The following is a 20854-nucleotide window of genomic DNA, read 5'->3' as shown; positions in this document are numbered from 1 at the left end:
AACTGACCAAGTTTGACAAGGTACTAAATTTAACAAAATACCACTACATCAAAATGTTGCGAGTTCCGTTACGCCTAGTCTCAACCGACACTGAAATCTCTTACAAGGTAAGAGCTGTATAGTAAATTTGTCCCATATGACAGGACTTAAGACGTGATTATTAAATGAATTGGAATACGGGCTTTAGTTGGCTAATCATTACGATATACATATCGGCTATGTATATCGTAATTATTAAACATAGGTAATGTTATTTTCGCCGTCACGCGACATTAGTGAACTAGATGTGATTCTTGCATATTTGCGACTTACAGAAACTTGTAATGAATATTCAATAATTTGTAATCTCACAACGATTACAATCCTTACATATTACATATACTCACATAAAGGCAAGTCTTTGATATTATAAAATTAAATCCCCTGGCCGCATCTACCTGTCTATATGAACGCAATAAACTCATAACCTATGAAATAGATTTGTGGTGTAATATTTTAGTACTGTATTTGTAGATGTACGGCTGGGAACGAAAATTGATTGATCGAAAATGTTCGAAAGCATTTCAATAATGAACAGGTTCATGGGAAATATGGCCCCAAAACCCCCTACAGCAACATCTCTCAGCGCGCAATCTCGATATAAGGAATTAGCTGAGAACAGAAAGTATTAGGCTAACTGTTTGAAATCATTCATATTTTACAGTTTTTTCCATTGCGGAATTTCCTTCGTTATTCAGCGAAACTGATCCTTTCTCCTCAATCAAAGGTAATGTGGTCCTTCATCACCTACACCATAATTTCGCGGGACGCTTGCGATCCATCGCACCGATATTAATAAAACTGATTTAACTGAAACTCAAAATATCTTTATTCATATAGGTAAACAAGTACAAGAAGACATGGCAAGAAACCTTCCGCCACTCTTTTTAATCGCTAAGTTTTGAGCCATATAAATTGTTTGAACTGGAGCAAATCAATCGAAAGGATTAGGATCATTTAAGTATTCGTCAAATTTATAAAAAGTTTTATTGATTAATTTACTTTTAACAAGGGCTTTGAATATATTTAGTGATAATTCTCTAATTTCGCTTGGGAGTTTGTTGTAAAAACGAATACAATTTCCATATAAGGAGTGGTTTATCTTCTGGAGCCTGGTTGTAACGTGTAAATAATAAAACTTAAGAGTTCGTCTGTTTAGTTAAAGGCGTTAATCTCAGGCATTTAGATGTCTCGCCGGGAATTTATTTATACTTTAAAAATCTATGTCGCGTTGATTAAATTTTCATACGTTGAGTTTCATAAATGCGTAATATACGCAGTTTGTCTAAATTTACATACTTACGTAAAATTATTTACAAGTCTTGTTTTTAGAGATAATCTGTATTATCAAGCATACTGTGTGGTAAAATCCTTTATTTAAGCCAAAAATAAATATCTTTTATTATCCAATAAATATATATTGATGTCTAGTAAATGGTGCTTAAGGTCATTATGGTCTAGATAAGATTGCGATATTATGTAAATGAAAATTTTGAATGTTGTTCATCTTAAAGAAATATACCTACAATTATTGTATGACGTTTATATTAAACAAAAACAAAGTGATTTGCAAACGCATTATAAAATTTAGGTGCACCTTAATGAATTCCATTACCTAGGAATGTCTTATCGTTAAATCAAGAAGTCTTGATTCTAAGGTAAGGTTTAAGCGTGTAGGTTAAGACATTTATATTCATACTAGCAGACTCGGCCAAGCGTTGCTGTGGCTAAGGTTTCTGTTATATTACATAGTAGTAAACTGTTCAAGCGAAGCGGTACGAGAACACCAATCATGGGTACCACCATGGTTTTTTGGTGGTTATGCCATTAAATTGTAGCTCATTTAAAACGTTGCTACTTTCTACACAGCGCAATCGGTTAGAATTGTGACTGTCAAATAGTAATCAAATAATTTGCAATAAAATAATTTAGGATATATTATATATAGGTATAAATTAAGATGTAAGCTATCCTATCTTTTAAGTTAGATCAAACTGCACACGATGTGCAAATTTGATTTAAATCGGTTAAGTAGTTTAGTAGTCCATAGCGGACGCGTAATTTATATATATTAAGATTATCCAACTAGGGCTGATGATGACAACGATTTAGAAAGCGTTCCAAGTCACGTTGACTTGGAGTTTATTATTTAAAGTGCAAACATTTCCCTAAATATTATATAATTTATTACCCTCCATTTAGATAGAAACAAATAAAAATTGAATAAAGATACTGTTTTATCTTGATAAAAATATTATATATTTCCTGCAATTTCTTTCAACACACAAACGTTCCGATCACAATGTTCCATACATTATTTATTTTCGTGGTATGGTAAGTAACATTTAAAATGTTATTTTTTTCTGCAAACAAATATATTAAAAAGATAATCTTTTTGAGAAAATATCTCAGAACCTACTTTTTTTATATAAATTAATAGGATTTCTTATTAAGGTGCTCACAATTTCATACATACATATTTATTTATTTATAAATTGAATGATAAAGTTGTTCACTAAAATCGAGCAATATTACAGAAATACATTATTAGTGTATTTACAACGCGTTTTTAACATTCCAGTATTTTTACTACCAGTGGATCATCAGTACAATATGATAAACAAACGCAAAATTTGAGAACATTCCCAAGTGACTTCTTTTTCGGAACTGCGACTTCGGCTTATCAAATTGAGGGAGCCTGGAATGAAGGAGGTAGGTTTAATTAAGTGTTTCAAAATCTTTTTATAAACCTTCCCTTATTTATAAACTTACTAATAAGTCTTAAATAGCCGTTGAATGTTTTGTCCTGATCATTCATGCCAATTTAACATTAACTAAATCAGGCTTACAGTACGTTTAAGGTTTTCTGTATTTTTTTATAATAATCCTAAAAATAGATTTAGGCTATCGAACCTTCCAGAACAGTACTAGAATTAGCGTTGGTAAATAAACAAAACACAGAAATATAAAATAAATATTTAAATTTGTTTAATTCAGGTAAAGGATGGTCAATGTGGGATCACTTGGTAAGAACAGACCCTGATCACATTAGAGACGGCACCAATGGGGATGTTGCAGCCAACTCATACCATTTTTATAAGAAGGACGTTGAAATCCTCAAAGAATTGGGTGTATCCGTTTACAGATTTTCGATAGCATGGCCTAGAATATTACCTTACGGCCGTGCAGACTATGTTAACCCTGAAGGAGTAGCATATTACAATAATTTAATAAACGAACTACTGGCAAATGATATCACCCCATTCGTGACAATATACCATTGGGATCTGCCGCAGAACCTGAACGAGCAGGGTGGTTGGTTGACTTCGGAAATAGCTGACTGGTTTGGAGATTACTCCAGGGTTTTATTTGAAAACTTTGGAGACAGGGTAAAGCATTGGATCACGATTAACGAACCCTACATCCATTGTAGCTTCGGTTACGCAACTGGGTCTCACGCGCCAAGAATCAGGTCTCCAGGGGTTGGTTTCTACGAATGTGGACGAAATATCATTCTAGCAAATGCGAAAGCTTGGCACATATATGATAAGGAGTTTAGAGCAACCCAAGGAGGTGTGATAGGTATAACATTGGACTCCACAATGGCTATGCCGGGTTCTAATTCTCCTGATGATATTCAAGGTGCAGCTGATTATATGAGTTTCTATGTAAGTTTTTATTTTGTTTAATACATTCACTTATAAATTACCTACTAAATATCTAATGACATTACGTACCACTTCATAATTTTTTTTCGTAGATTATTTATTGGTCCAACATTAAAGCTAAACAAACTAAATACGCTTAACTATGACAGTTTGACAGATAAAATGGGTTTCAATCCGGTAAAAAACACGTTTAATTATTTCTGTTTTTAGCTCGGACAATACGCAGACCCAATTTTTTCCGCGACAGGCAACTACCCACAAAGAGTGATCGATTTAGTCGCAGAAGCAAGCAGACGACAAGGTCTAAATGAATCTCGATTAGTACCATTCACTCAGGAAGAGGCTAACAATAATAAGGGAACTTCAGACTTTTTCGGACTAAACCATTATTCCAGTACCTATGTGTATAGGTAATTTGATTTTTAAGAAAATTTGTTCATATACTTTGATGTGAATCATACATACATACTAAAAACCATGCCAGTATATTTGTAAAAATAGAAGGTTTTAAACCAGATTGCGCGTAGTATTGGGCAAATCATGATGCTATCCATCTCACAAAATGATAATATTCCGTAGTGGGATTTTTTTTTATAAAGGCAAACCTAACGATTCTACGGAACGCAAAAAAGGGCAGTCATCGCAGCCCATGGACACCCATTATAGTAGGTGCGTTGCCGGCCTTTGACGAAGGAGTATATCCGTCGTCGGAAATATTGTAGATAATATATTATAATGACATTGTTTGACCAGATAATTTAATAATCATAGGTTTACGAAAAAAATAGTAAGTACACGTAATATAATCACTTTCTGATATGGTCAAACATTTGTTATTAAATAAAAAAATACATTGCACCGGAATCGTTTTGTTTTTAAAACATCTTGAGGGTCATTTAAAATATTTTTTTTAGTTTTGACAAAAAGACAAAAATGTATCTAATTAGTTTCAACTTTCATAATACAATTATTATCTACAGGAATTCTTCTGTAACTGGAATGTATGCGGTGCCTTCTTTAAATGATGATCTCCAAGTAGGAACCTTCCCCGATCCCAATTGGTATAAAAACCCGGCTGCTTGGGTATATGTAAGTATTCTTAATGAATACGTAATAATTATTTATTGTTCTTAACTTAGATTACATAACAAACATGCATCCCAGACTCCTGATGTAATGAGAACTTTTACTAAATAGTTCAGTAGTCTGTGAGACTTCCCAGTTATATGTACCTACTGTGTAGCAATATAAAGACAATATATTGTTTGATTTTTTATAGAAACCATCCCTTTGTAAGAACCAAAGTCTCCTTAACATTAAATAACCCTATTTACTCAATTAATAGGTTTAAATGTAGCTAATTATTACTTAACTCAAATTCTACGTATGAGTGTTTTCCAGATAAAATACAAGAATCTTTTAATTTCTAAGAATCGTTATTTTAGAGATACGGCCAAGGATTACGCAAACTGTTAGTATATATTAAGGACACATACAACAACCCTACGGTCTATATTACGGAGAATGGTTTCGGGACAGCAACTGAGCGAAATGACACTGATAGAGCCGAGTATTATAGAGAATATTTAAATGGTGTACTCGACGCTATTGATGATGGCGTCAATGTGAAAGGTTACTGTGCCTGGAGTCTTATTGATAACTTCGAATGGGCGGTCGGCTACAGGTAAATATCGTACTAGAGGTACATTAATAGTGGTGCAGGAAGGGACAGCGGATTCAATTGCGTTACGTAGGACTAATACCTTTGTTTTAAAGTGTTTTTTATTAGTAGGAGAAGAACTATGATACTCAAGTTGCAAGTTATCCATACTTCAAGTAGGCCCCCTCGCTTATTTTGACCAAAGGCTAACAACGCTCTTATTAATAGGGGCATGAGTTGAAAGTGTACATTGACGAATTGATAACTGAATCAATTATTACTTTCGCCATCAAATCTTATAGTACCAGTAAAAAAAAATTATTGTTTGAATTTATATGGCCCGAGACATATTAAGAATATTGGACTTCACAAGGATAGATAAAAACTTCTATTACACAAATATCAGGGTTAATTTATTCTAATTATTCGAAAAATATTTCGCTGATAACAGCTTTCATCCATTTCAGCGTACGTTTTGGGCTTTATGAAGTCGACCAGAATGATCCAGAGAAGACAAGGAAACCCAAATACTCGGCACTTGTTTATAAAGAGATTGTTCGCACAAGAAGTGTAGATCCATCATACAACCCAGACCTTGCGACAGATGCGTCAATAAATATAAAAAGTTCATTCCTATTTGTATTAGTTGTAGCAGTTTTGAATATTATTTGGTAGTTAAATTATTATGTGCAAAACAACTATGTGTGGCAAGCACTATATTAGTAAATAAAATTATGATGCAAAATCGGTCATCATTATAAATTGGTTTTATGTTCTTTGGCAATTTCTTTAATTGCCACAGTAAATGGGTCATATTTTTATTTGGCTATTTAACCAAAATTTGTATTAAGTATATACATATTGAATATAGTTGCCTATGCATATTAGAAAATCTGGTTTTAAGTTATTTATAACAAGTAATTATAAAATATTATTATACTATAGGTTTAAAATATCTACAATTTATGTATTTTGAAGCTGAATTATGTAAATATTTAAGCAGAAACTTGTATTTTGAAAGTGACACAATAAAAGGAGTTTTTAAAAATATGAGATTTATTTTATATTAAAAAATATTTTATGTCATTTAAATTAACATTTTGAAACCTATACAATGTAAAAAAAATTATAAAAAACATTGTATTTTAAATTTCATTCATCACATTCTAAGTCAAACACATAAAAATACATTGTTTAGTAGAAAAATAGTAATTGCTGAGATTATAATGCTAATCAGTCCTTATCACAAATTTATCTTGTATTGACAATAATTCTGATGGATCACTACTGGAAGATGAATCATCATCAGAATCAAGATCTGAAGAATCTGAGGAATTGCTACTAGATGATGAACTGTCGCTATAAAATACTGCATTTCCCTTTGATTTAGGTAATAGAGACATTGAGGCCATTTTTAAAGCCATTTCATTCTCTGTGACTTGTGATTCCTCTTGACATACCATTTTTGCAGCTTCCTCTAATTCATCTAATTCTAAAGACAAATCTGCTTTACTTATTTCAATATTGGCTAAATTATGACACAGTTCTATTAGTTCTTCAGATCTACACTTTTGTAGAAATATTAAATAGTCATTAATGTACAACTGATTAAGGATATACCTAGCATCATTACTTGTATTAAACATACTGTGTATATCAATAAAGCATTTTATAACACATTTTTTATTCTTTTTTAAAAGTGAAACCACATCACTTTTGACTTTGTGACATAGTTCAAAGTTTCTGAATATTGGAAAAATTAGAGCTCTTCTATAACAGGATACTAATACATCTTTCATATCACTGAATACACAAAACCAACTCAAAGTAGAAGATATTTTGTTTATTGTCCAACTAGATTCAACTGTGCTTTCATTTAATGTTGTTCTTTTGTCATAGCAATATCCATACAAAATGTCAACTAAACTTAGAAATACTTGTTTATGTTCACTTTTAGTTAAAATATAATGCTTATTGGCGAGTTCTTTTAGCAGACTAATTTGATCTTCTGTAAAAGCAGCATTGTCATCAAAGCCATTTTCATCCCACTGCATTTTAGAAGTCAAATATGGATTGATAAGTTCATCATCATAAAAGTCAGCTAAATAATGATCAGAGGAAAATTTAAGGCTTTCATACTTTTTCCGTAACTCATGTCTGTCTTGAATACTAACTTCTTCTGGAACTTTTAGAGCAAAAATTTGAGGAAACTCACTGCCTATGCTATGAAATTTTGTTGTAATTTTACATGCAAACCCATATCCATACTGATTACTCGTTCCTTGATCTTGTTCTTCATGTTCAATTGTAATGCCATCCTCTTCTAATATTTCCACTAAATTAGGATTCAAATTCGGTATGTCTCGTGGGGCTAGTAGACTCGTAATCATATCTAAATTTTCAAAATGCTCTCCCGGATTTTCTTTATCGAAAGTAAGATTAAAATCACCAGAATCGCATATATATGAACCTTTAGATTCTTCGTTTTCTAGAATACGACCAGGTAGTCGAAGTCTAAGAAAATAGGGACTGGACACAAATAATAAATTCTCTCCGTCAACATCGATATCAGTGTCTCCAATGTTTGTATATGGTGCATGCACAACGATAAACACGTGGTTATCATCTTGCGACAGCTTAAAGCTCGGTGTCAGCATTTTGTGGGAAGTTCTTTAAAACAAATTAAAATGCTAACATTAAATATATAATAATGTTACAAAATTTTTAACTTTCGTAGTTAGTATTTCAAACAGAGCACAATTTTTGTTCGGATTTTGACTTTTGAGATCGTGAGTTACTCGTGAGTCGTGAGTTGTGAGTCTACGAAGTACGAAGTAACAGTGTTGCCAACGACACCGGGACTGATATCGCCATTTTTTTTTCACAGCATAAGTAGCCTAATGTAGCCGAATTTTAGGATAGTGTAGCCTAAAAAGTAGCCGAAATATAAAAATAAAATAAAATTGTAGTGTATATTTAATTTTAACTTTATTTATACTTAATCCAGAACACCTGGAACAAATATCTGAAGATCGTACAAACATATTTTGTTCCGAGGCGGGAATCAAACCCGCAACCGCCACCGCCACGACTTAAGAGTTCCTAGAGATTTCCTGCTTGCCTGACTGGAGGCCCTCTTAAACAGTAAAAAAACATTAGTTCTTACACTTAATTTTAAATTAATTTTTCATGGTATTTTTTCCCATTCTTCGCGATAATGCTTCACATATTTGGCGTGTTTTCACATGCTTTTTTCACAGAAATGATAGCTTTGAAATTACTTGTTATACGCACTGGTTATGTTGAAGTTGAAGAACAAAGTGACCAAGCGAACGAAACAAAAGGCACAAAATATTTTCCCAAATTTAGTCAGTATAATGGCCGATTTACATTATCTTAGTGTTTAGGAGAGTATTTTAGTACAACTTGAAAGGCAAGTTCTTTAGCGTAGCGTTTACTAAAGCAAGTAGCGTTTACATGTTTCAACTAAAGTACTATCCTAAAGCACTCTCCTAAACACTAAGATCATGTAAATCGGCCTTAATATAGATAATTGCGGTAGTCACTAACAGCAATATAGTATGTGGCACAGCACTACCTCCTAAATTTGGTTAATTCATAATTTCTAAGACAAATTCTGGGTACTAAATAAATACTGGGTAAATTCCCCGTCCGGAAACTTACTATTTTAATATCTCATACAGATCTTAGAGTGACTATGATTTTTAATAAAAGTAGTTCATTTGCGAAACATGACATGTCCTTGAAGTAGCCTAGCGGGCGACCAGTCGCCTTTAAGATATTTGCATCGTCCATGTCGACGTCGTTCGATAATTATAGTCCTGAATAGCCTAAATGTAATTTACTGTTACGTAAAGAGTATGGTAAATTTTTTACTGACGGATTATAATTATGCCCTCACTGGCGACGCCCTTGTTATACATATTTTAAAAGGTTGTTCTCAAACAAAGCTGGTAAATGTCCAGCTTAAATTATCTATAAATTGTCCGTGTGAGTAATAAATGTTAGAATATGATAAAAACACATTTATTATTTACAAATTTTCAATATCATATAAAAACCCCTTAAAATAGGTTTTTTATCTTGACCAAGAAGTAGATACTTAACATAAATCTGAACCTTAAATAAACGAAAATGTACACTTGACGCTATTTTAAAATAGGCATTAGAATCACATGAAGAAGAAATGCTACTATATTTATTTGTAACTTAAGCAAGCATGTCAAAAATTTATTTTAAGATAATTAGACATTTAAACCATCGGTGGTGGTATACCGTACGTAAATAGTTTTAGTCATATGCCTCATATACACGTTCATTAGCGACTGTTACTTATTATTTACTAATAATAGCTCCATTTGTGACTGGTGACTTCAGTACCAATCTTGTTATTATCAAAAATTAAAAAATTGTAGTGCTTAAATAAATATTTAGCACTTTTCGCCAGCCGACATATTATCTTTGCTAAATGCCAATGACCACTGCCCATGTGACAGTGACAATCAGTTATCAAAGTTTAGTTTAGTTCTGTGTAATTATAACAAATCAAATCAATAAAAATCACTTCTAAAACTTGTTTTTAATATTTTTATTCCATATGGTAAAAAACAAGTTTTTTATCAATAAACGAAATAATATATTATAATGCCATAAGGACTTAATTTATAATTAGTTTAATTTTTTTTCCACATTATGAAATAATGCCTGTAGGAAGAAAACGTTGGAATATTCATGGTAAGTGGATAATATATTAAAATTAAGTTAATTAACATGATAGGAAATTTACATTACTTTTCAACAAGTAGTGGTACTTTTATGACAACTTTTGTATTGTACAAAATAAAACTAAGATAGTGTATGTTTTATTATTAAACATTTATGTTTTGTTTAAGTTCTTTCTGGGGTATATTTTTCATAATAAGCACACAGTTTCATTGTTTACTTTTTTTTATATTATTTATCTCAGATGGACCTCAAGGATCTCTAAGACGTCTGCGTAATCAGTTAGCTGAGGATGGTTGTGCTGAGTCTCAAGTTGTGTTGGCAAAGCAATTATTAGAAGAAAAATGTGGTAAATATATTTTTGTGGTAATAAATATATCAGGTTTTTCAAGTGAAATAATAAATTTGTCAATGTTAAAAACTTGCACAATAGCTTTTTTAAGGCTGCTAAGGATATTAAAGCATACATCATAATCAACCACCTGTCCGTGGTGTGATTGATATTACAAGCTAAGAAAATCTTTTTATTGGTATCTGTTAGAAAATTTAAACTTTAACATTTTGTTATGTTGTTGAGATGTTAAACATTAATTGATTAAACAAATGATAAAATTAAAATGACTCCAATCCCAATATATTATGTGACTAAATGCTAAATGTTAAATAATTTAATTTAAATACACAGTATCATATAATATTAATTTTCAGAACTTGAGGCTGACAAAGTGTCTAATTTTAAACAAGCTTTGGAATGGCTTATTTGTGCTACTGAACAAGCTCATCCAGAGGCCAGAAAAATGTTACGAAGGTAATACAATAAAATTTTATATAATAAAATCAGAATTTCACAACTTGTCTTCTAAATCCAACCAAATTTTTAAAACCCACTGAATCAGCCCAAAGACTACATTACATGTGTAGGTGTAATTGTTAGGTTAGAGATGTGTGTTCTGTTCATTCTGATTTATTCTTGAGATTACTAGATAAAATTATTTGACAGCTTTTAGAGTTGCTCTTATATATATATATACAGTAGAATCCGGTTATAACGACAGCCAAGGGACCGCTGATATTACTTCGTACTAACAGGACACCATACTAAACGAACAGACATTTTTTTTTATTAATCGCATTATGTATGTATTTATTAATATTTAAATAAGATATTAGAACGACTTATGGCCTTTTCAGAATCCCTACTAAATGCGCCAAAACTTGTAATACAGGGTCACTTTTCGGTAGAGAATATTTTTTTTATTGTGGGGTCCGAAGTAAACAAAAAGTTATGATTTAAAAAAAAATATTTCTTATAACTTAATATTATCTTCAATACACTCAATAAACAACTGTAAATAGTATGTCTAACGCAAGGACTCATCAGTACCAATCTAGTGGATATTATGGAAAAGATACAGGATGTAGTATGTTATAATTAGTAGTTATAATTAAAAATGCAAATTTGTTTTATTTGAAAATATAATTTGACCTTTTATGGCGTTTCATGCCGGCCATACACACTAAGGTCTACCGGAGAGGTCAGGTATGCCTGCGCAGGTGGACTCGAAAGAATCGATTTTCGATCTTGCGCCGGTCGCCTGCGCAGGTTCAAAAACCTGCACTGGTTTATTCACACACACACTCCGGTCTACCTGCCCAGGCATACCTGGCCCAGGCATACCAGGCCCAGGTGGACCTCTCCGGTAGACCGTAGTGTATATGGCCGGCATTAATGTCTCTTTTTATAATAGGTCTGATAATTGGTCAAACAAACAGTAGTTAAATTAAACAAAGTTCTTATTCATAGAAAAAAGATTGACAGAAATTAAAATATGAAATATGTCAGAAATTTTTAAACGTCAATATTTTCGTCAACGAGTTATGAAAACAATAAAAAAAGTTGAAAATTCGCTGCAATATGCAAAGAATGATATGAGGTATGATAATTGTTTATAAAACACGATAAATCTTTGTAAATAGTAAACATGAAAACAATAGTATTGGTCAGATATTACATAATGTTCTTGTGAGGTAGACGAGAACTTATTCCCAATGAAGGAAAATTTGTGTGATTTTTTGACTTGGCAGAGAAAGTGGAATAGGGTACAGGCTGAACTTCAAAGCTTCATGTAAGTTCTTCACAAGCCTGACATAGATACTTATTTAACGATTTAGTATCCATAACCGCTATCTCGTGAACTTACTCAAACCTTTAAATGCCGACAACTGACATTGATTTCGATATTTCTACTCTATATTTCTCCTAGTTATCCACTGTGTTAAGCGGGCCATAGACGGACCGCATTTTGCAGTCAAAACCGACTGCAATATGCGGTCGCCGCACGGCGATCTGCAGTTTCCATACTAAATTCATATTCGCAATACACGGACCGCTCGAGCAGTTCCTGAGCAAACCGCATATTGCAGTCGGTCTTGACTGCAAAATGCGGTCCGTCTATGGCCCGCATTAATGAAAAAAACTGCTTGATAGGTTTGGATATTATGTGTAAACACAAGCTATTATATTCATCTTTTCTAATCGTATATAATTGGATTTATAATAAATGTATCTATGTATTAACCACTAGCATGCGACAGATTATTAATTACAGTGTAAAGTCTCTATAATTTAAAAATAAGCTAAATTTATTTGGTTTAACCCATACATTAATTCTTCCCTCCCTATAACGAATAAAAATGCTCGGTCCCTTGAAATTCGTTATAAAGTATTACACTGTATGTATATAAATGCTAATAGTGCTATGCTTAAGAGAGTTAATGGAGACTGCATCTGGTAAAAGTCTGCGCGTAACCGGCGATCTAGGTAGTTACTGAGCTCATAAGACTCAGGTGGAGTGAGCAATGCGGCTACTACAAAGTCAGTTTTATTCAAAATCACTTTTATATGCATTATAAACTTTTTCTTGATCGTTACGTAAAAGTAATTATTGTTTTATTGTAGAATCATAGTAATTAACTTAGGAAGAGGTTTGGGTGTTTACTTGGGGTTGAGCGAAAAATATCTTTTGTATACAGTAAAGTATTCATTTACTCTTCAATTAAAGTTTAATAATTTTATTCCAGGTGTATTCGCAGTGGCGTTATAGACGAGGACAGTGCGCCGATAGTGCGTGCTAAGTCTTGTCTAGCTGCGAGCCGACAGGAGACTGTAGCCCGAAAAGCTGCTAGAGACCTCTTTGCAAGGTATACAAACCAGACATACTGAAAAAAAGGGTATTTTTTGAAGTTATACTTCTTTAGGCGCGTTATGAAAAATTGATGAGAGTGAAATTTTACGCGCGCACCGTGACACAAAATTAACAGAATGAAGTTGCCCACGGAAGATGCTACGGCACTGGACATATGCAATCTATGTTACACTTAATGTAAGAGAATAATAAAAAATATTTCTTTATTTAATTTTTCAAATGTAAACTGAACTTTATTGACTATAATGACTCCTTTTCCAGTATTTGATTATTTAATTGTAATTAATGATTTGCATGCAATCAAAAACTATTTTTAATAATGCCAAAGAAGTATAACTTCTTACGCGCGTACATAAGTACACGCACCCTTTTTTTTAATCCAGCGGCGTATTGCAAATACCGACGTGGTAATGGCAACGTTTCAATATATTTTAATAATAATTTCATTCAACCTAATGTGGCAGTCTCCTGCAGAATATTTCGTTCATACGTTTTCTTTGATGTAACGAAGCCATGTAAACTTCTTTTGGAGTATAGAATCGACACAATTTTCTAAGATTTCACTTAAAAGGAAAGCTTAATTTTAAACTAATATAACCTTTACCTTAATTTTTGGTATATTGGGTAGACACACGGTCTAAAAACTGTAATAATCTTGCTACATACATTAAAATAACTGATATTGCTAAGAACTTTTATACATATAATGTTTCGGTATTATAAATATTATTTGAATTGAAAAGTAAATATTTAATTAATCTGTTTAATCACAGAGCGTCTAATAAAGCCAACTTTTATCTGTTTTAAAAACGCAATTGAATGCTAAGTTGAACCAGAGACCGAAGCAAAATATTTATCCTTAGTCAAATCTCTGTAATAAAGTAGCTATTTGAGTAGCAATCTGAATTGTATCAATCATTAATTTGAGTGACGTCTTTGAATACGGACCTAAAAGATTCCGAGTCGAGACTCGGCGTTACATATGTCGCAAATGTATTGGATTTTGACATTCGTACTTCGCACTAAGTTTCCACTCGAATATTGTCATTATTGGGAAAATAGATAAAACCACTCCTAATATTAACTACATTAGGTTAAGGATAACTACATTAGTTTTTCCCTTGTATTTCAGTTTATCTAACGGTGAGCAGTATATAACGACGGCGCAACTCGAACGGCGTATTCGTGAAATTTGTACCACGACACTCAAAAAGGATGAAGAGGATGAGGCATTGGACGAATCTCATGGTAAATTACCTAATTAACTCAATAAATAAAAAGATGGACCAAGTAAGCTATTCCTTGGTGGCGCTACAAACCCGGATTCTCTTCAGATATTTAATTGACATATACTTTATAGGCAAGTAAGTGATAAGCCTTTTGTGACACGTCTTAGGCTATGTTCACATGTAACGCGGGTTAACGCGCGTTGCGAGAGTACTCGTCAGTCTAGTTCGGTAGAACGTAGAAAACGGACGTGGAAGTGGCTATTATTTTGTGGTTATATTATACAGAAAAATATAGAAAAAGAAAACGTACACATTGGGTTCATCCAATTTTGAAAAAAAATTTCAAATTATATCATATTTTTTATACAAATTTGCTATATTCCAACGTGCTGGCCTTTTTTCTACTTCATCGATTAGTAAGTCGATGTCAATATCTTAAATTTCACTCATTTTAAATGCGAGAACAAAATATAATTACGAAAATTAACAAAATTACATGCGATCGCGATGAAAGCGCGCGCTCATCTGAACAGCAAACGGATATTACATTAATATCAAAGCGCGCGTCAACGCGCGCTCATGTGAACAGTTGTATGAAAATACCACAATGTCTAGTCGCGCGATTTGAAAACGCGCATCAAGTTTTTGCCATCTGAACATAGCCTTAGACATGCCAGTTTCTTCTGTTTCGTAATCATTATTTTTTAATCAAATACGTTAGTTGATTTTTAGATCTTAGGAATGCCGATTTCCTCTCGATTGTCCTGCATAGGTACATGCGAGTGTTAAATGCGCACATAGAGATAAAATCTTAGTGCACAGCCGTGATTCGAAAGCACATTTCAGGGTTTAGAGAGAGAGTTTGAATTTTAAGTAAAACTTTATCTGTTCCGTGTATTATGGTATATTTATTATTTTAATTCAAGTGTAATATAGCTTATTAAAGCTAACAAAGAGAAGCTTAAAGGACTATGCTATGATACATTTATTTTGCTAATGAAGTTGAAATTACACTATTAACTATGTAAGGAAAACAATGTACAATACTAGAACGTATTATTAAAAAATGTTTTAGATGAAGCACCGGCTTTGGATGATGCTCAAGCGTTAGAGTCATTGCAGGGAGGTGACCATGTCGGGAATGGTACTTTACGCACTGCGCAAGTTGTTGATGATGGTAGGTTTCGCCAAATTTAGTTGAATTTTAATTTTACGATTACGCCTCCATGTTGTAATTCGATACCTATCTCTTGCACGCACGTATATAATAATTAAATAGTATTTTTTGCTACCAAAGCTTAAAAAACATAACATAACATAGATCTTATTATCTTATCGTGGTAACGGTGAAAACCGAACCAAAATTCTATTGTTATTAGTAATTCTTTATATAGTTTGTGGATCCGGTTGATTAATAAATAAATAATACGGATGTCCTTGGTTTGATTCACGAGGTAACAATAATTATTTTGAGTTGGCAAAGTGTCTAAATTGCCAATATTGCAGAAGTGTCTTCTATGGTTACGAACTTCATTTTTGATGATGAATTATATAAAATGTCTATACTTATGTGATTTATATTTTTAATATGCTTTAATCTAATAGACTTTTCTAATTTGGATTTTTCAAGGTTCTAATAATATATTTTTTTTATTTTATAGCCTATTTAATTCATAATGGAAGTAAAAATATTATATTTCTACCTATTAAGTAAAAAGAAATCTCTCTTTCAGATTTACCAGATCGATGTCCCAGTGACGAAATTCGTAATTTGACAGTTGACAATCTGGTCTCAGCCGCTGTGGACTATTGCCAAGGAGGGTTACCTCTAGTCAGCCGCGATTTAACCCTTACCGACCCCAGTATTAAGGCCCTTGACCATATCCCAATTCTCCAACAAGCATTTCTGCACCCCCTAGTCTTCATACAGATACTGTATCTAAAACTTCTATACTATTTTGGGTCATTCTCTTTTCGATTGTCAAATTTAGAACTCTCCCTTTTAATCATAGCTTATCTGTCGGTTAGCACGGACAGCCTTTACCATTTAGTACCACTTATTATATACTACATAAGCATCATTGCCATGGTCATATGTACATTCAAAATGTTGCTCGCGAAACGACAGTTCATCGATTTCCGAAAATGGTCGGGCTTATTTTTGAGATATAGCGATGGCAATTTGCAACCAGACGAGTCGGAGAATTTGTTTGTTAAAAATAATTTGGGACCATTTTTGCAATTTTTCGTGGCGTTATTTGTTAATTTGTTTTTGTACCCGTTTATAGCGACCCAATGGGTGCCGTTTTCCGAATTTTGCGTTTTGTCATTTTGTTTAATGTTTATGACGCTTTTCTCTTTTGGGACGAACGGTCAGCTGTGTCCCGACGTTTTGGCGTTGATATCTTTTGGTTTAAATGTCTTAGCGAAGTATCCCTACGAGAAAGATACGGTAGTCCACCAAGGATGGCGATTTCTCGATCTGCACATATCGAATTATCCATCTTATATCTTAGGAAATAGCATTGAGTTTTGCTTGAATGCGCGCGTGTTTTTTTCACTATTAATCCCGGTGATATTAGTGATGATGGCTCGAAGGAGTAACTGGCAGGGATTGTTCAAGTACACCCTGCCACATTGTGTAACGTTGAGTTGGTTGCAGATGTTCATAACTTGTTCTCACGGGTGTACGACGTATGGGTTGATTCGAGGGACGTTAGCACTAGTGTGTTCCTTCCTTTTCCTTCCCTTAATAGGCGTGGTGACGGTAACTCTACCGATATTCGCGTTCCTGCAATATATAACGGTTCCAAGGCTGGTGTACACAGCGACAGTATTGTTTGCATTGACCGTGACATTGGGTGTGACTTGTGTCCTTGCAAAAACGGAGGCTACCAAGAAATTTGTTACTCCGTTTCAGGTAATTTATAATTAATAACAAACAGTTTTACAGTTATGCCAATTTTTTTTAATCTGTGTTTTGAGTTCTTTTAGCTTAAGGGTCAAATCTACTCAAACCAAACTTTGGTGCATATTTTATCTAGGACAATATTTATTAATGAGTGCAAAAACTTTTAAATTTAATTATTTCAATAAGGTTTTATTAATAGTTTTTTTTTTAAATTGTTGAAATATTAAATCTTTTTTTTTCATGTTTCAAAATGATCCAATTTGTATTGAATTTAGTTGTAATGCATAAACGTTGTGTGAATTCTGTTTCAGCTTGCAATTGGTCTAATTACCCTAATATACTTCAGCAATCAATTGCTTACTGGCATTCAAGATGAAGGCGTACCGTCTGGCCTTCTAGAACTAATAACAGATGACAAAGCCAGCCTCAAAAACCTTTTAAAAAACGAATTCATCACAGATTACGAAGAAAACACAAATTTCGTAGAGTGGGAGGATTATTACAACAACTGTCATGCGCCATCTTGGATTAACAACAACATGGCGTCCACGCAAATCAAGTGCTCTATACTAGATGGAGCTAAAATCAATTGGGAAGGTTATATCAAGGATGTCACAGTGACAAATGTTAGGAATAAATGGAATGATTTCTCCTTGTGGTTGCCGGGCTTTTTGAGGGAATATTTCAAGTGTTATTATGGCGAGGAGTTTTCGACTTTATGTTCGAGGCCAGAAGACATAGATTTGGAGGGCTGCGAGTTTGTGAGGACGGTTGCGCGGCAAAGTGGGAAGAACTGTCATTTGAATAACTTGAATGAGTAAGTATGATTGTTATTTACGATTTTTATTATACTAATGTACCACATTTTCTTTATACCAACACGTATCACCACAACCTCTATTCCAGAATAATTTAAAAATGGTTAAGCAATCGTTAGAAAATAATTTGTTAATATTTTCTACAGATACACATATGAAGTGACAGTCGACATGGAAACAAGTGGGGGATTATTAAAACGTCACTCGGAGATACGGCTCATTTTTGATAACTTTTTCACAAATTACACGAAATTACTTCGACAAAATGACAAGATCCGCTTCAAGGGTATACTTTTGAATGAGCCAAATTCATATGACATTGGCTCTAGGTATTTGGATATAAAGGGGTATGAAATCAATTGTCTCGAGTGTAAAACGGCAAGGGGGTCTATTCGCACACAGGAGCCGTCGACATCGAGAGTGTGCGACTTATTTCGAACGATAGCAAACGACTGTGTCGTATCAACAAAGTATGTTTTGAATTTCCTACTAAATCCAGTGATAGTTTTTAAATAGAGCTTTTTGATGAAATTTGTGAAATCGATAGTTTTTGATTAATATATAAATAATTGTGACAAAAATTTATTTATTTAATAGTTTGTTAACAAAAATAGCTTTTGCTCACCGCTAATTTTGAAAAATGAAACAAATATAAGCAGACAAAGTCATGGGACACTGGCTAGTATGTTCGAATAGTTTTAAAATTAATTAAAATTATTAATTTCTGTCCCGTAGCTAAAATTTATGTACTGATGATTTAAACCGAAATTTAAATAATAAACAAGTTTTAATGTCCATAATCAATCTAATTTAGCCGTAAAGTACTTTTAAGGTGCAAATTGGTCTTTTGTGGATTTCGAAATTGTGTAAATTTAGACAATTTTGAAATTACTGCATCATATTTGGATAAAGTGACAAAAAATCTGGTTTTATGGTACAACATAAATTAATGTTATTATTTTTAATGTAAAAGCGTTTATTTGACTGATTAATGTTTATTTAAAAAAATACGATAATACGCGATCATTTTTTTTTAAATTTAGAAATGTATTGTGATGTGCTTCCTGTTAAAGCCATATTAAAAATGTAGTTTATTACAACAATTAATTTATTAATCTTAACATTTAAAACTTTCATTTACTTTAATTCGTATGAGTAAGAAAATATTTTTACAAGAAAGATTTACCGTTTTTCCAAATGTGAACAAATTTTAACATTTTTTTTTACAAAAATAACCGCCTTGGATTACTGTTAAATGTACTGCAAATGTTATGAAATCTAATGCCTAATTATGTGTTGTTTTTGAATGAATAGTTTATGAATGTATTGAATATATTTTCAATGAATTATTTTGTAGTGTCATTTAATATCCAAAAATCATGAAATCCACATCTATTAAAATTACTATTTCGCGATTGGGAAAGCTTGTTGCGTACGCGCAATGCATTAAAAATGCTACAATCTGTTATCTTGTATCTGTAGTCTTTATGATTAACAAATTGAATATAAAATATATATTTTTCGTTCGTTTCGAAAAAAATTTTTCGTTTCCTGTAATGTTTGGTTCTCTGGACATACGAGGTTATCATTCTACAGCGACGATAAGTTATATAAAACAAGTTAAAACTTGAACGTGCTCTTGGCTGTACATTAAATTAAACATGTAAACAGCTTTAGTTACCTTCCAATCTGTGCTGCGCTACGCAAGGCCGTCTAAACTAGGCTGGGGCCATTGGGCACACACAAATTTGGGGCCCTTTTGGAAAGTAAAAAAAAAGCTAATTATAATAATTTTTTTTACCAAGTATGACCATTTAGGTCATCAAATACAGTATGATATATTGATATATATGTCATTAATGATATTAGAATGCTGCTGGTTTTTTTGGTTACGATTACGATAACGGTTTCTTTCGAGATTTCTGTTGAGTCTTCTATTATATCCTTATTAATTAGTACAGTAGAAATAGGCGCAGTTATCGATATAATGGCGTAGTATATAATGTCTTATGATAACTGTGCGCGACAAAAATGTTTTGAGAATAAATGTGGGAGAGGAATTGTCGGTCCTTCGAGGCCCCCTGAGAATGGGGGCCCTGGGCACGGGCCCCGTGAGCCCTTATGGTGAAGACGGTATTGGCGCTACGGGAGAGAAGCACAGATTTGAAATGGATCCGAATATTTTAACCTTGATTCGACGTATCAACATCCGGGACTGCCATACTGCCACTGTAGTATTTCCGAACCAATTTGACTTAGGGTCCTTTAAGAAAATAGCCTACCAATTCTTGAAAGGCCGGCAACGCACTTGCCATTGAACTGGCAATGTAAGTGTCCATGAGCGGCGGTATCACTTAACATTAGGTGAGCCTCCTGCCCGTTTGCCTCAAAAAAAAAATACAGGCCAACTATGTGCGAAGGTTGCTCGGGTCTTGGCAATGCATGTAGAAATGTCTTGTTCTGTACTGAGAATTAATTTTATAATTAGTAATAAAACAATTAAGAAAAATATAATTTATTAAAAAATACAATGTAGAATCAGTCACTTAAATAAAAAACATTCGATAACAATGATAATAT

The 20854-nt window shown here is 33.0% G+C and overlaps 3 protein-coding genes across 3 annotated transcripts; 2 read left to right on the top strand and 1 right to left on the bottom strand.

Annotated features, from left to right (window-relative positions):
- The first annotated feature begins 2253 nt into the window (after positions 1-2253).
- On the top strand, positions 2254-6228 carry LOC125054665 (myrosinase 1-like). The gene is made up of 7 exons (XM_047656683.1): positions 2254-2373; positions 2621-2751; positions 3037-3707; positions 3918-4117; positions 4688-4796; positions 5153-5391; positions 5835-6228. The coding sequence occupies exons 1-7, from the start codon at positions 2342-2344 to the stop codon at positions 6040-6042; spliced, it is 1590 nt and encodes a 529-aa protein (XP_047512639.1). The 5' UTR covers positions 2254-2341; the 3' UTR covers positions 6043-6228.
- A 279-nt stretch (positions 6229-6507) lies between these two features.
- On the bottom strand, positions 6508-8193 carry LOC125054666 (protein SHQ1 homolog). The gene has a single exon (XM_047656684.1). The coding sequence runs from the start codon at positions 8022-8024 to the stop codon at positions 6597-6599; it is 1428 nt and encodes a 475-aa protein (XP_047512640.1). The 5' UTR covers positions 8025-8193; the 3' UTR covers positions 6508-6596.
- Positions 8194-9959: 1766 nt separating this feature from the next.
- LOC125054492 (wolframin) lies at positions 9960-19623 on the top strand. Its single transcript, XM_047656424.1, has 9 exons — positions 9960-10122; positions 10355-10459; positions 10819-10918; positions 13192-13311; positions 14449-14564; positions 15621-15722; positions 16279-17465; positions 17768-18273; positions 18421-19623. The coding sequence occupies exons 1-9, from the start codon at positions 10089-10091 to the stop codon at positions 18788-18790; spliced, it is 2640 nt and encodes an 879-aa protein (XP_047512380.1). The 5' UTR covers positions 9960-10088; the 3' UTR covers positions 18791-19623.
- The last annotated feature ends 1231 nt before the right edge of the window (positions 19624-20854 follow it).

Source organism: Pieris napi, chromosome 12, assembly GCF_905475465.1.
Source record: "Pieris napi chromosome 12, ilPieNapi1.2, whole genome shotgun sequence".
In the NCBI taxonomy this organism is placed as follows: domain Eukaryota; kingdom Metazoa; phylum Arthropoda; class Insecta; order Lepidoptera; family Pieridae; genus Pieris; species Pieris napi.
The sequence above is the reverse complement of the archived record's forward strand: the minus strand, read 5'-3'. Positions and strand labels throughout refer to the sequence as shown.

Coding starts and splice junctions, on each gene's coding strand:
- LOC125054492 (XM_047656424.1), top strand. CDS start 10,089: ATGCCTGTAGGAAGAAAACGTTGGAATATTCATG. Junction 10,123..10,354: donor AAAACGTTGGAATATTCATG/GTAAGTGGATAA, acceptor TATTTATCTCAG/ATGGACCTCAAGGATCTCTA. Junction 14,565..15,620: donor GGCATTGGACGAATCTCATG/GTAAATTACCTA, acceptor AAAATGTTTTAG/ATGAAGCACCGGCTTTGGAT.
- LOC125054666 (XM_047656684.1), bottom strand. CDS start 8,024: ATGCTGACACCGAGCTTTAAGCTGTCGCAAGATGATAACCACGTGTTT.
- LOC125054665 (XM_047656683.1), top strand. CDS start 2,342: ATGTTCCATACATTATTTATTTTCGTGGTATG. Junction 2,374..2,620: donor TTATTTATTTTCGTGGTATG/GTAAGTAACATT, acceptor TTAACATTCCAG/TATTTTTACTACCAGTGGAT. Junction 2,752..3,036: donor GGGAGCCTGGAATGAAGGAG/GTAGGTTTAATT, acceptor TGTTTAATTCAG/GTAAAGGATGGTCAATGTGG.